This window comes from Alligator mississippiensis, chromosome 3 (genome assembly GCF_030867095.1).
Source record: "Alligator mississippiensis isolate rAllMis1 chromosome 3, rAllMis1, whole genome shotgun sequence".
Classification (NCBI taxonomy): domain Eukaryota; kingdom Metazoa; phylum Chordata; order Crocodylia; family Alligatoridae; genus Alligator; species Alligator mississippiensis.
In genome coordinates this window covers 148,289,876-148,304,327 of record NC_081826.1, presented here as the reverse complement: position 1 = coordinate 148,304,327, position 14,452 = coordinate 148,289,876, and the positions used below count along the sequence as shown (strand labels likewise).

Below are 14,452 nucleotides of genomic sequence, written 5' to 3'. Positions count from 1 at the left end.
GGTCTCCCACAACATTCTCACAGGAAAGCTAAGGAAGCATGAGTTGGATGAATGGACTGTAAGGTGGATAGAAAACTGGCTGGATCAATAGGGCTCAGAGGGGAGTAGTCAATGGCTCGATGTCTAGTTGACAGCTGGTATCAAGTGGAATGCCCCAGGGGTTGGTCCTGGGGCTGGTTTTGTTCACTATCTTCATCAGTGACCTGGAAGATGGAATGGAGTGCACCCTCAGCAAGTTTGCAGATGACACCAAGCTGCGGCGAGTAGTAGATACACTAGAGGGTAGGGTTAGGATTCAGAGAGATCTAGACAATTTGGAGGTTTAGACAAAAATAAATCTCATGAGGTCCAATAAGGACAGGTACAAAGTCCTGCACTTAGGACAGAACAGTTCCATGCACTGTGACAGACTGGGGGCTTACTGGCTGGACAGCAGCTGTGTAGAAAAGGACCTGGGGGTTACAGTGGACAAGAAGCTGAATATGAGCCAACATTTGCCCTTGTTACCAAAAAGACTAACGGCAGACTGGGCTACATTGGCAGGAGTGTTGCCAGCAGATCAAGGGAAGTGATTATTCCCCTCTGTTCAGCACAGGTAAGGCCACATTTGGAGTACTGTGTCCAGTTTTGGGCCCCCATTACAGAAAGGATGTGAATAAATTGGAGAGAGTTCAGCAGAGGGCAACAGAAACAGTGAGGGGGCTGGGGGACATGAGTTACGAGGAAACATTGAGATAACGGCCTATGTAGTCTAGAGAAGAGAAGACAGAGTGGGGATTTAATAGCAGCCTTCAGCTACCTGAAAAGGGGTTCCAAAGAGGATGGAGCCAGAGACTGTTCTTAGAGGTGGCAGATGACAGAACAAGGGGCATTGATTTCAAGTTGCAGCAAGGGAAGTTTAGGTTAGATATTAGGAAAAACTTTCTTGCTAGGAGGGTAGTAATGCACTGGAGCAGGTTACCCAGAGAGGCTGTGGAATCTCTACCTTTGGCAGTTTTTAAGACCTGGCTACATAAAGCCTTGGCTGGGATGATCTAGTTGGGGATGGTCCTGTTTGAGCAGGGGTTGAACTAGATGACCTCCTGAGGTCCCTTCCAACCCTAATTTCCTATGATTGCTTGGTTGGCCAGATTGCTTGGCTGGTAACCTGCAGGCCATAGGTTACCAGCCACTGTTCTTTAGGAGTGGCATTGGGGAAATTTGAACAGCCATGAAAGAACCCTTTTTTCCTTACTAGTCCCTACATCCAACTATAAGAAGATCTTGGAAAATCAGTCTCCCCATCTATTGCATGACCTAGTCTCATAGAAAGACCAGTCCATCATGCTGATCATACTTGCTAAGTTCTTAAGAATGATACTGCTTTAGATCTGCATGAAGGACCAGTTGTTCCAGAAGCATTAAAACCTGCAGATTATCCATTCTTTCGATGTAGGTTTAGATCAGTCAGATGGACAGTAGAAACCTAGACTCTTCTTATGTGCTGCCTTGCAGTATTGCTTCTCCATCTCCCTTCATTGCCCCTAGTGGGGATTGCAAATCCTTAGGCGTAACAGCAGTGGAGGGACAATACTGGCAATAAAACTGTGGAGTAACATATATATGACTTAAGTTTCTAAATATAAATTACTGTGATGTTAGAGATTTTAATGAGGGATTGGGGCCTCACTGTGGACAAACACCCACCAAAAGCTGGATTCCTCTTCCAGAGAGCTGTCGGAAATGCATTGCTGTGTTCTGTATGCGCAAGATGCTCTGTGTACTGTAAGTAACTCTACTTGGGGAGAGGTAACTTCTGATGAAGTGACCTTTTGCTTATGCATCTGTGAATTAGTTAGTCTGTAAGATGCATCTCTGCCCTGCCTCCTTCTATACTTAGAGAGGAAAAAGAGGAAAAATTTGAAAAATATCATTGAGAAATTGATTTATTACCTCGTATAGAAAGCTTCTGTTACACAGACCACAATCCTCACATTTTAAGCAAGGAATTCCCTTTGAGTTAAAAGCAACTGTTTGGTTTGAACTTTTCTTCCATTTCTTATTAGCGGTGGTTCATGTATTCACTCTTGTCTCCTTCTTACTTTGAAAGCTTTGGTCAGTGATGCAGCTCAGGACGATGTGGAGGAGGTCTCTCTTTTCCTGCCTCCATGTCATGAAGAGGCTGACAAACCAGAGAACGTCTACAGATTTGAGGACCGTATCCTTTTTGGGTCATCATGCTGCTTATTCACCAGAGTGCATCAGGGTAAAGCTTTAGACTCCAGGGAGAAGAGCAAGGTCCTGGCAGTGCCTTTATGAGTCTGCTGAGGAGAGTCCATTCCATTTATGAACAATGAGCCAGGGGTGGAGGATTTGTCATGCTGCTGTGAGGTATTTAACTACAAGTCAGTGTCTTGCTTCTTGGGCTGATTCTTCTAGAGTAAGTGATTTTTCTGCTTTCCGTATGGTACCTGCTGAGTAGGCACCAAAGCACTTATAATGGCAGATGGATTTATGGAGAGCAAGGGCTAGAATTTGGACTGGTGAGCCAAGAGAAATTTTTGAATAAATCTAAATCGATTCTACAGGGGCATCCATCTTACCTAATTCCCAGTTCCCACGATTACATTTCCCCTACCCATAGACTGTCTTCCCCAGCTAGCAGGGCTGCAAACAGCATGCCACACTGATGTAAACTGTTGATGTAAGCTGTACAGCAATGGACAAAACCAACTCTTTTCTGTCCTTTACACATATGCTGCTAACTTGTCTCAGAGGGGTGTAGTGACATTCACTGTTTGAAAGCCTCTTAATCCTCAGAGGAGAGGGCAAGATGTTGTTCTTTATTGTTTCTTAAAACTTCTCCAGTCATCTCCTCTGCTGAATATGAAGCCCTGCAGGCTCCAGCTGCAGCTCTTACTAATCTTACTTCTGAAGAGATCCTTAAGAAGCCAGAAGAAGAGAGGTAAGGATGTCTAAACGTCTCGATGAGCCAAAAATAGTGGTCACTTCCTTATGCTTCATGTTCTAATGCGTGTCTCCTCTTTCTTCTAGCCTCTGTTCCTTTGTTCTAGAAGAACTGAAGTCTATGCCTGTAGATGAGAGCAGCCGAGACCATAAGGCACGGTGCCTGTGGTTCCTGGATACCCTTATCAAGTTCAGTTACAAAAAGGTGATTAAGAAGAAATGTAAGTTGATAACAAAAGAACTTTCTCCCCCATGTACCTTTCAGCAATGCATTGGGATTCATTTGGTAACTAATGGATTCTTTTGTCCAGAAAAACTAGAATTCTATCAAGATGACAGACATAATCTAACAGGTGCCTATCAGACAAAGCTAATTTTTTTGTACTAAGGTGATATTTTCAAAGCAGTCAAAGGAGTTTAGACACATCTAGTGGAAGCTAGGTGTTCAATCCCCCCTAGAATGATTTTAAGAATCTCAGCCTATAAGCAATGTGATTTAAAAGGTCTCTTTCCCCACTAATTCCTCCCTCCTCCCCCCCCACCCCCCCCCCCCCGAGGTGATGAAGCATGTGGTGCATGCATGTTGGCATATTTCTAGTGATGAAACAAGTTTCCATTTAGGAATATAAATTGCATTTTCTTGTGAGCCAAAAGTAAGTCTTAAAGTGAAAAAGCCACAATTATTCAAGACTTTGCAGTTTTCTTTGTCTTTGCAAAAATGGCAACATCTACAGACTGGTAGCTCTTTTCCTTAAGGCAGTTACACAGAGAAACATGATGTCCTTTTTTCCTCATTGATGTTAAAATTTTATTAGACTTAATCCTATCTACCTCTAAGCTGTTCCTTTTTCCTTGTCAGTTAAATAGTCCCTTCCTGTGAATGAGTCAGGACATGGACTTGAATCCCCCAAAACTATTTTCATGCAATAATTTTCTCATACTTTATATATATTCTTAGCTGTACTTCGCTCCTGTGAATGAAACTTCCTAATCTTGAATGTTCCACGGGATTCACAAAACCTGCAAAAGACAAAAATAATGACTGGAACTGGTTGGAAATCAAACATCATGAGACACTCAATATGGTCTTGACAGGTGGCAACACTTGCTGTGCTCCCTTGCAGCTGCTTACAGACCCACTTCATTTGCATATTTAGTCTCCAACCAGCTTCAGTTCCACTGCTTCCAGCTAATGTAGTTTGCTCACCATGGCATCCAGAAGGATTTTACTTTTAAAGATGCAATAATTGCAGTTCTTGATGGCTCCAGAGAAAACCTTTAGGTTGAGATTTTTCAAAAGGAATTTAAATGGACAACTCTCATCATTATCAGTGGGAATTGTGCAGGTAAATTCCTTAGGCAGTTCTGAAAACTTCAGCATGAAACATTTTCTTCTTTTAAACAAACAAGCCACGTTATATTGAAATTCTACAATTCCCTTTCCCGCCCCCCCTACCCTCCCCATGTGTTGGGAATCCAGAAGGAATGTTATTGACTTTCTGACTCATGGGTAGTGGTACAAGTGGCCTGAAAACAAAAATAAAACTAACCAGTTGTAAGGCAGAAGGTAGGGCAGGATGGTACTGAAACTGGTTTAGAGAGGCACAAGCTTTCATAGGCAATAAACCTACTTTGTCCAATGCTATGTGATGAACCTCTGACATCAGCATCTGGCAAAGTAGGTTCATTGCCTATGAAAGTTCATGTCTCTCTGAACCAGTTAGTCTCTAAGGTGCCACCTTGCCCTACTCTGCCTAACTTCAGACTTGCACTGCTAACCACCTCTGTAAACAGTCTGAGGAGTAAAAAGGAAATTAGATTTTTTTTAAGCCGTGTCGTTTAATTAGTTTTTAAAAAAAACTATAGAATGACATGTATTTATTCCTGACTGTTCAGGCATTTCTGAAATCCTATTTTCAAGTATGGTTTAGGCCATTGGATTCCTAAGACTGATTGAAAGCCCATAAGTAGGGACCTACCAAGTTTACAGCAGAAGTGGGATGCACAGCAGCTCCATTAATCTTTCATGTTCCCATGTGTACCCCTCCCCTCCTGCTGTTGATTGGCAGAGGGGACCCACAACTCCCTCCTGATAGGTGAGGAAGCAAAAACCACAGTTTTAAATATGGTGTGGTTTTTGCCTGTCCGCCAATCAGAAGCAAGCATTAGGGCTGCTGGGGCCCCTCAGCCAATCGGCAGCGGAAGACAAAACTGGCGCCATATTTAAAACTGCAGTTTTGCCTCCCTGCCAATTGGGAGCGAGCTGCAAGCATGGCCCCTCCACCAATCAGTGGTGGAGGGGTGTGCAGGGGAATCTGCAAAATTAAAGGAGCCACAGTGCATCCCACTTCTACCGTGAATTTGGTACATCCCTACCCATAGGATATTGGTGTACTGTGCCTAAGCTGCTTTTGAGTCTTACTGTAGATGCTCTAACAAGTTGGACCAAATATTGATATATGTATTCTTAAGAGGTGTATGAAACCAGCATGGTATTGTTTAATTAATTCTTAAAATGATTGCATGCGTAATCTGCTTGTATTTATCACTTCATTGAAAAAATTTTCTTTGTTCTAGGTCCGATGGGGCCTGACTGTCCACGCATCATTAACAAAAAACTCATGAAAAATTTCACTGCACTAACGTACAACAGTGGCAGGTAGAGAATGGGTTTTCTCTAACATATATTTCTATGGGGTAGACAGCAAAGTTCAAGTGAAAAAACTACCACTATACACATGAGAGGGAAAGCATCTTTTGAGCCATATGCCCTTTGTAGGAATCTGAATTGTTGGTGTCTTCTCTGTGTAACGCCTTTGGATTTTAGTGCAGAAAGGTGATTCTTATATCTGTATAAAAATTATTCTCCTCAGCTCCCTGAGCGAGGTCAGAGGAGTCAATCTGGTGTGAAAGGAGACTCTGGACTTGTGTTTCAAAATCAGTGCTTCTTTAAATTAAAATTGTTTGAAAATCTGAGAGAAATGTCACCAGTAACTGGTTTCTGGTCAGTGCTGGCCTCAGTTGTACAGGCTGGTTTCAGATCATCAAGCTCACATTAACAAGGTGCACCTCTTCACCACCGCTCCACTCTGTGTTGCGGTTCCAAGATCTCCCAGCTGGGGCTGTCTCTCCCAGCTTGCTGCTAGAACAGAGAGATGGTTTTTATCAGAGCAGTAAAGTTCTTCTGTGTCAGAGCCGTGGCTCCCTCTGGGCTCTGGGTTCTGTTTCTGCTTGCCACAGCTAAACCTTTCAGCAACTGAGCTGTTGCCAGAAGGCGATGCCAGAATACTGCCCTGAATTTAACATTTCCCATGTTCTGCACAAAGACTCTCTTAACTGTTGAGAATGTGAGAACTGTTTGTCTTGTCCATAACAGCATGGTTGTCCTTTCATAGCCTTTGCATTGTTGTGCAAGGAAATATCAAATAAACAGAGCCATTTCAATCCAAACATTTCTGTTAGGAATAGTTAGTCTTTTGCATCCTGAAAGGCTTCCAGGAGGTCCCTGACACCTGCAAAGTAATCACTGTATCGCATACCAGATGCCTACAAATACAAGACACCTTGTTTTTGGAAGGCAGAATGTAGAGAGAAGATTTTTCCAGAGCCATGGCTGACTGTGTGACATAAAGTAAGTCCTTCTGGAAACAGGATATTAAGGAAGTATGACATCCCAGGAGACAGTCTATTTAAGGCAGCAGGAACTTTTTGGTGTGGCTGGACAGCAACAAGGGTAGGCTCTAGACCCCTGCAAAAGCAGTAGCAAGACTGTTAATTCTTTACTGTAAACAGCTTTGTATGTAAGTTCCTGTAAAAAAATACCAAGCTTCTCCAAGATGCTACAGAATGCATGCAGCAATTCACTGGCCCTCAGCTGGCTCAGTTGCTGCTTCAGACACAAGCTATAGTTCTTGGCTAAGAGCTACAGAGACCTGTGCACGGGTTAACATAGGAGGACTCCACCCGTTCTGCTTGCTATGGCCAGAGATGAAAGGTAACCATCCTGGCAGCATTAGAGCACAGCACGTGCATGCTTTTATTCCGGTGAAGAAAAATCAACTTCCCCACTTAAAACACTCGCACCAGTTTTGGAGGGCTGTTTGGGAGCAGGGTGTGTGCGCTATGTGAGTAAATACAGTAATTTCACCTTCACTCTTAATTTTAGTAAAAGTGACTTGTGAACGAACAGATGTGGTTTCCACTTAACCGGCCTGCAGAACAACTTTTTAGGGCCAGACACCCTTGCGTATTTACAACACTTTCAAAGTTGTGGCAGAGAAAACTGGCCGCATTTTCCCAGGGTCTGATTCCAGTTCTGTGTACATTCTGTTTGCAGACACAGTCCCCAGTGGTTTATGCTTTGGCTTTGTTAAATTTTTCCTCCTTTATGACTTCTTATTCTTCAGGATCCAGAATTTAATCTCTGCTTCGATGAAGGCTAAAATCACAGCATATGTCGTAGCTCTGGCCTTGCACATTAACAAGTTCCAGATAGACCTGACACTCTTACAGAGGGACATGAAACTCCATGAGACCAGGTGAGTGCACTGGTGCAGTTAATGACTGCAGACCTGCAACATTGAAGAGGGGCAAGTGGGATGGCGGCATGGAAGGAGACCCTGTTTTCAGTTCTTCAGCTGAGAGTTTGACTGATGCAGTAATGAGAACTTACTGTGAGAGGCAAGCCTGCCACTGGTGGGATGCAGTTCCCTGTTCAAGATCAAGCTGTTCTGTGAGGTCATTTTTAGCTCTGACATGGCACTATTCTTCAGTACATCTCAAAGCATTTTGCAAAAGGGGGACATTGTTCAATTCAGATGGGGAAACTGAGGCACAGGGAAGTGATTTCCATAGCATCACCCAGCAGGCCAGTGGCACTGCTTAGCCCAGTCCTGTGCTGTATCCATTAGGGAAGTGCCTTATCCTGTAATTCAATGCTATTCTTCTCACTCCATTCACTGTCTAAGCAAGATAGAATCTGACTCCCTGGGGGCGCAGGGGGGTGGTCCTGTTCTGTGTGTGTTTGCAGAGAGAACAGTCTCCGCCATGGAGGCCAGAATAAGGTTTTGTTTAAACACGTAGTTGTCAGCATGCCACCCCACAGCAAGCAAGCAGTATTCAGTATTCAGAATTCTTTTTGCCTATCCCTGGTGCAGATAAGACTCTCTTTTTTCCTGAGTGAAGAGGGAGGGTTAACTGGATAAGGTGTTTGAGGCAAGAGTTGGTCAGCTGGGATAGGGAAGGACAGCTCGCGTGAGTAAAGGTTTGCAAAGCCATGTCCATAGTGAAAAACATTGACTCCATGTTCATCATTGGAAAGGTTGCTTTCTTGCTTAGTTTTTTTTTCTGGGACAATGAATATGTCCATGTTGAAGCTGCATTTGCTTTGGTTTAACTGTAAAGCATGCTGTTGTCAACAGGTGTCAGTCAGAGCCTGATCCAAAATCATAAAATGTAGAGGGGTATTTCCACTGACCTCTGTGGGCTCTGGATCAGGTCTTCAATGATTAAACTGAAAAATGATCATAACTGTAATCAAATAGTCTGGTGGTCTCCCTTTGGCAGCCCTGATCTCCAGACTGAGAAGCCTGCCTGTCGGAATGGAGCACAGTTGAATAATACCAACTGGGGTTGAAATAGATTGGTCTCCAGGTCAGCCATGGTTCCTCTTGTAGGAGGGAGCAACTCCGATGACTCTGGCCTGGCTCTTAATTCTGACCTTTTTGCTACGGTCTGTGAAGATGGTATGAAAAATCCATCTCAAAATCTGTATTCCTCAGAATGAACCACTTGCCCAAGAAATGAATTAGCCTTTGTCACAAAATTGTAAGAAATTAATATAATACTGTATAATAATAAATAAGTAATAAAATTATTTCTGACCACACAAACCAAATTCCAATGAAAATTGTAAAGGATTTGACCTGTTTGTTGTCTCCAGCTTCACAGTTGATGCTTTAATTGTACATGTTGCTGCAGTGAACTGTCATGCACTTTCCAATAATTTTGCTCTTTAGAACTGATGTGGGATAATGGCTTAATGGCAGTGTTTGAAGTCAATTAGACCCTGTTTTTAAAGATGAAGCAGTAGGCTTTTGGAAAGATAGTGCTGCCTTTTATGGCTTTATTTTAATTTTCTCACAGACTCTGCTGTGTGTTGGATCATGGGCCACCTGGCTTGCACTGGGGTCAGTCAGGCAGCCCAGTGGGAAGTCAAAATGTGATCTAATATGTGCTAGCAAGATTCTGTAGTTCCTGATAATAAGGCAGCTGTGTTACTTGCTTGCACTTGCCCCCTCAGCTGTGGGATGAAGGAGCACTTGTTCTGACTGTTATATAAGCAGTATAATTTTCTGAGCAAACCCTTGACATGTTTACCAAACAGCCCCCAAGTATTCTCCTGGCTGATCAGCTCTTGCTCCTATTTTTCCTTTTAGAAGTACCAGTGGGGGTCCCTCTGTCCCTCCAATACCAAACTAGTGTGAATTGTATAATGTCATCCCATTTGTGTAAAAGAGACCCTAAATAAAGGAAAAGGATAAAACTGTTGCCTGGTGGGAGGCATAGCAAGCCTGGTGTCCCCCAGAGCATGCCCTTGCTGTGTTTCATCTAAATCCTTGAGCTGTGGCCACCCTGACCTTTTCTAGAAATGGATCCCGCATCACACAGCAGAGCCATCACTGCTTCAGAGAAAACAGCCATAGGGCCACATTGCTGCTTGCCTGTGGCTACTGATGCCTTCTCTTTGGAGGGAGAGGCCAGTTTGTTGTCTTGCAGATCTGCAATCTGACACCAGGGATGGTGCATGCACCTTCTCGTATTTGCTGATGAATGCGATTCTGCCTTTTTCAGAATGCTCGATATCGCTAAAGCCATGAGGCTGAAGATCTCCAAAAAAAAGGGACTTTCTGGACTTGGAGCTGATGAGGATCACAAATTTGGCACCCTCTCTCTGCCCTTACCCTCCTTCAAACCATCTGGGGGCCAGAGGAAACGCAAGAAGATGGACTAAAGAATGTGGGGTGCAACTGAAAGGACACAGCAGGAGAGAGACTCGTTCTACTGGCCTGTTACTGCTCTGAGATTAGGATCTCTTGTCTGTTCACTGGCTCTTACTCCATTTGAACTACACAAGGCAATTTCTAATAATGGGTCTGGACTGACATTCTCATTAAACAGTCTTTTTAAAAAGCAAAATGAAACAAGACACTCATTCCTCATTCCTATACAAACACTTGCAGGAATATGGGGCAGATAGGAGTGAGGAGAAAATGGGATGGTTTGACTTGGACTTCCCCTCCTCCCCACCACCTCAGCCAACTGGGCTGCTTTTATCTCATGAACTTCTAGTATCCCATGATCAGCTGTAACCCAGTTAGGCCATGCTAAGGTTATGGGCAAATGTAGCTTGGGACTGTCTTACTAAATACAAATACAGACCTTCTAATCAGAGTTGCTGCTCTTTCGCTCATGATGGCTGTGGCTGAAAACAAAGGGTTTGATAAATATTAAATGGAAAGTGACTTTACTGGTAGGAGAGAGGCCAAAGGCCGGATAGGCAAGACCCTTAGTTTGTCTGTCATATCACTTGTTTTTTGTCTGAATGTTATTGTTGCTAACATGGAGATGCTTCTGACATCTTTTGAATTATTGAAGATTAGTGCTTTTTTAACCCTAATTGAATACTACCCAAGTCATTCTTCTACACCAAAGCACCAAACAAAAATGTGACAGCTTTTCTCCTTCAAATATTACCAAATGGATAGTATTCAAAGAGGGGAACCAGATGGAAAAAGAATAGAGGAATTGCACAGGGGCAAAAATGTTTGTCTCTTTGTTCAGAATTGCCATTGATGCCATGTCTGCCCAGTCAATTAGAAGGGTGCATTGGTTTATAGTATGCTGAAGTCATTTCTATAGGATGGTGTTCAAAATCAGTGATTGATGTAGCATCATCAGGGGAAGTACAGTCTCCTGCTGCACTAGGAAATTTTGGTGTGTGCATGCCAGAGACACAGAGGCAGATATGGAAAGTGAGCAGAGAGCAAGTCCACACAAGTTAATTACCACATTTGTGAAATATTTCAGATATCTGTGGTAGCAGTGCCAGGTGTGCCTGTCCTGTGCTCCAGTCTCCTATTCCACACACAAAACAAATGTGCTCTTGTAACTTTAGTTCAACCCACCCCTTCCTCACCATCTTTACAGAAGAGATGGGAAATATCTGAGTTAATGCCTGGAATAGTGTTTAGAAAGATGGAGTGAAGTTCAAATGGTAAACAGCCCTTGGCTGGGTATTAAACTTATGTCATGGATATGTAATGCATGAAGACATAACTTGCATGAAACCCCAATTCACAGTGGATAAGCCAGTAGCCCCTTTATCCTGACCTCATGTAAGTATCTGGTGTAAATAATTTCCCCCTGCAGCAGGAATCACTGGGAGGAGTTCTCTGACGAGTTGTGCAGGTGGTCCAACAAAATGATCAATTGGTCCCTTCTCCCTTTAGAATCTGTGGAAGGGAAAAGGGTTCACTGGAGTGAAGATGAATGAAACCTCACAAATCTCTACCCCAAGGGTCTTTGTTCACAGGTTTGTTTCAAGGTCCTGGAAAACAGCAGCTGAATCGCTCCACTGCAGAGTCATCTGTTCTTCTCTGCAAGAGTGAAGCATGTTTTCTCCTCATAGCAGATACTTGCTTAATTGATGACATGCAAAGCAAGCAGAAGGATTGAAAACATGCCTTTGAACCTTCAGCAGAGAAAGCAAAACTTCTACTGTGGAATAAGTTAATTTCTGCCCGTTTTCTTATTTATTGAGCACTGGGGCATCTACAAAAAAGGCTTTTAGGGCCATATTTCAGTACCTCTGAATAACCTGATTTTCAGAAGCAACACCAATTGAGTTCAGCTGGGACTATGTGCAGGGCTGGATTCAGAAGACTTTGGGCCTCAGACACTTTAACATTGCCCTGTAACAAGATGCATCTGTTTGAAAATTTTACAATTTTGTCTTAAGCAAGGCTTTTGGGATCTGGGACTCTGGAAAGGCTCCAGATTGTGCCCAAAAATAAAAGCTAATGAAAAACCAAAGAAGCAGGAACAGCATTTGGCAGACAGAGCAAATTTCTTTTATTTGCTGTTATGTGTTTGCTTCAGAGTGACTCAGACCCCTGACGCCCACGTACAAAATCTCCCGGGATCTGATGTAGCCTTTTATTGCTCTCTTCTGCAAGTTCTGTGAACAGCCAGTCATTAAAAGTGATAAAAAACGTACCCAAGTTTCTGGGCTAATTAATGCCACAGAGATTATGGGTTGAGGATGATCGATACCAAGTTTTTGATTGAAGGTCCATAACTGCTACTGGGGAAAGCCTAATTGGGGAAATGTAGAAGACTTTTAGATTCAAGATGGCAACAGGGTTAATTAGCTCTTTTAATGACTCTACTTGGAGCTTGTTCTGATAATGAGGAAGCAAGGATTAAAAAAACAACAACTTGGGTTATTTGGAATTCAGTTTGGTTATTTTGCTTCAGCTTCTCATGGACCGTGTCAATTTATCCAACTCGGGGAATTTTTATACCCAGAATGGTGAAAGTGCTCTCATAGAAGTTCCGTGTACTGCAGTCTTGGGATAAGATGAATCCTTCCACAAATGCAGAGAAAGGGCCCAAGGCTGCTTCCACCAAGGGATGAAATGAAAAACAAACTTCTGTTGCTTCCTGAAGGAAGAGCAGACTGCATTCTTTAAGGGCAGGAAAACAGGCCTTATGATGAGAGGCTGAGATCCATGGGACTCTTCAGTCTGGAAAAGCACAGGCTCAGGGTTGACTTAGTGGCTGTCTATAAGTATATAAGGGGTGTACATCAGGATCTGGGGGAATGCCTGTTTACCAGAGCGCCCCTGGGATGACAAGGTCAAACAGTCACAAACTCCTCCAAGACCATTTCAGGCTGGACATAAGGAAAAACTTCTTTACTATCTGAGCCCCCAAGACCTGGAATAGACTGCCACCGGAGGTGGTGCAAGCACCTACTTTAGACTCTTTTAAGAGACATTTGGACGCCTATCTTGCTGGGATCCTTTGACCCTAGCTGACTTGCTGCCCCTGGGGCAGGGGGCTGGACCCGATGATCTTCGGAGGTCCCTTCCAGCCCTAATGTCTATGAAATCTATGAAATATCATCAGCCCTGCAGTTAAAAAGGTTCTAGCCTGGCCAAGGCCTCTAGGCACTCCTAAGATGATCAGCAGTGACTGGAGGGTAAAATACAGAAATGGTCCTTACCATAAATACCAGACACCAGGACCTCTCTGTCCCTGGGGAATGTCCTAACCACTAGGCCACTAGTCCGGCTTTCTCTTGTGCTTTGCCCTTCTGCTCCCACAGACCCTGCATTCCTTTCTGTGCAGTGACTTGCCTTCAACAGGAAGGACAGAGGATGCCCAAGGCTGATAGTCTTGGGAGGTGAAAGACGTGGCTTGAACCCCTTGAAGAGGGAAATGGAGGCCTCCCGTGTCCTGAATGTGTGCTCTAACCCCTTGGCTGGAGCATCAGAGGTGAGCATCACCACTTCCTCTTCCAGCTGCCTTCTGAAAGTGGCCACAACTCCATTTTGTGTAGAGCCCAGCCCTGTTGGCACATGTTGGACCTGCTCTAAGGATGCAGGCAGAGCAGTGCCTGATTTGCAACCCCCTCACATTGGCCTGGGTAGGAGGCAGGCACTGAGCTGCTCAGGCAAGTGCCAAACTTCAGGGACCTTGGGAACTTGTCGTTCTGCCAGGCGCAGTCTGGCTGTGTAGGAATTCAAATACATGTATGCATGTGGGCGAGGTATGCTCTGAGGCAGCCCACCAGCTTGGGCCCTGCAGGGAAACCAGGCTGCAGTATGCTTCCTTTGAGAGCCTGGCCAGAACCTGACTGCTAAGCAACTCCCCACAGGGAAGGGGAAGGCCAGCATGGCCTGCTAGTCTCTCCTGCTTTGGGGACCATAGAAACAGCATGATAACAGCACTGAGACCACTCTGAATTACACCTGAAGCAAGAGGTAACTAAGGGAGGAAGTCAACCAGGGCACTAGCCCCAGGCTCTGACTTGTGGTGGGGGAGGAAAGAGCAGTCACTGACTTGGCTGTCACCATCACCAGCTACCCAGTGACAATGGCAGTCCCATGCCCCACTGCCACACGGCATGCATAGCTGCCCATTTATACCTCTAGACCCAGCCCAGGCTAGATGCATGCAGAGTAGTCTGAAAGCAACCTTGACCCTTCCCTCTGTGCAGAGATATCAGAGCCATGTGGTTTGCAAGGGTGACATGATGCCTGTGAACAGAACAAATCTGCCTGTGCTTTAGCCTACAACACCAGCCTGTACATTGGGAGCATCGTGAACAGGCTTTTACCTCCTGCTGCTACAGGTTTGTCTGGGACTATGTCTCCATTTCCATGAGTGGGATGGAGCTTTGTCATGGATACAATTATCTTGTCTCACAAATGTCTGCTGC

General features: G+C 44.2%; 1 protein-coding gene across 3 annotated transcripts in view; it reads left to right on the top strand.

Annotated features, from left to right (window-relative positions):
• The window catches only part of POLR1E (RNA polymerase I subunit E), a 31,146-nt gene extending 18,694 nt beyond the window's left edge, over nt 1-12,452 (top strand). For all 3 annotated transcript variants that reach the window (XM_019490746.2, XM_006272083.4, XM_059724511.1), the window contains 6 exons: nt 2,090-2,197; nt 2,848-2,944; nt 3,034-3,167; nt 5,524-5,605; nt 7,353-7,484; nt 9,799-12,452. In XM_019490746.2, the coding sequence (XP_019346291.2) occupies nt 2,090-2,197; nt 2,848-2,944; nt 3,034-3,167; nt 5,524-5,605; nt 7,353-7,484; nt 9,799-9,958 (713 nt within the window). In that variant the 3' untranslated portion in view covers nt 9,959-12,452. The remainder of the gene's footprint in view (nt 1-2,089; nt 2,198-2,847; nt 2,945-3,033; nt 3,168-5,523; nt 5,606-7,352; nt 7,485-9,798) is intronic.
• Nucleotides 12,453-14,452: the final 2,000 nt, after the last annotated feature.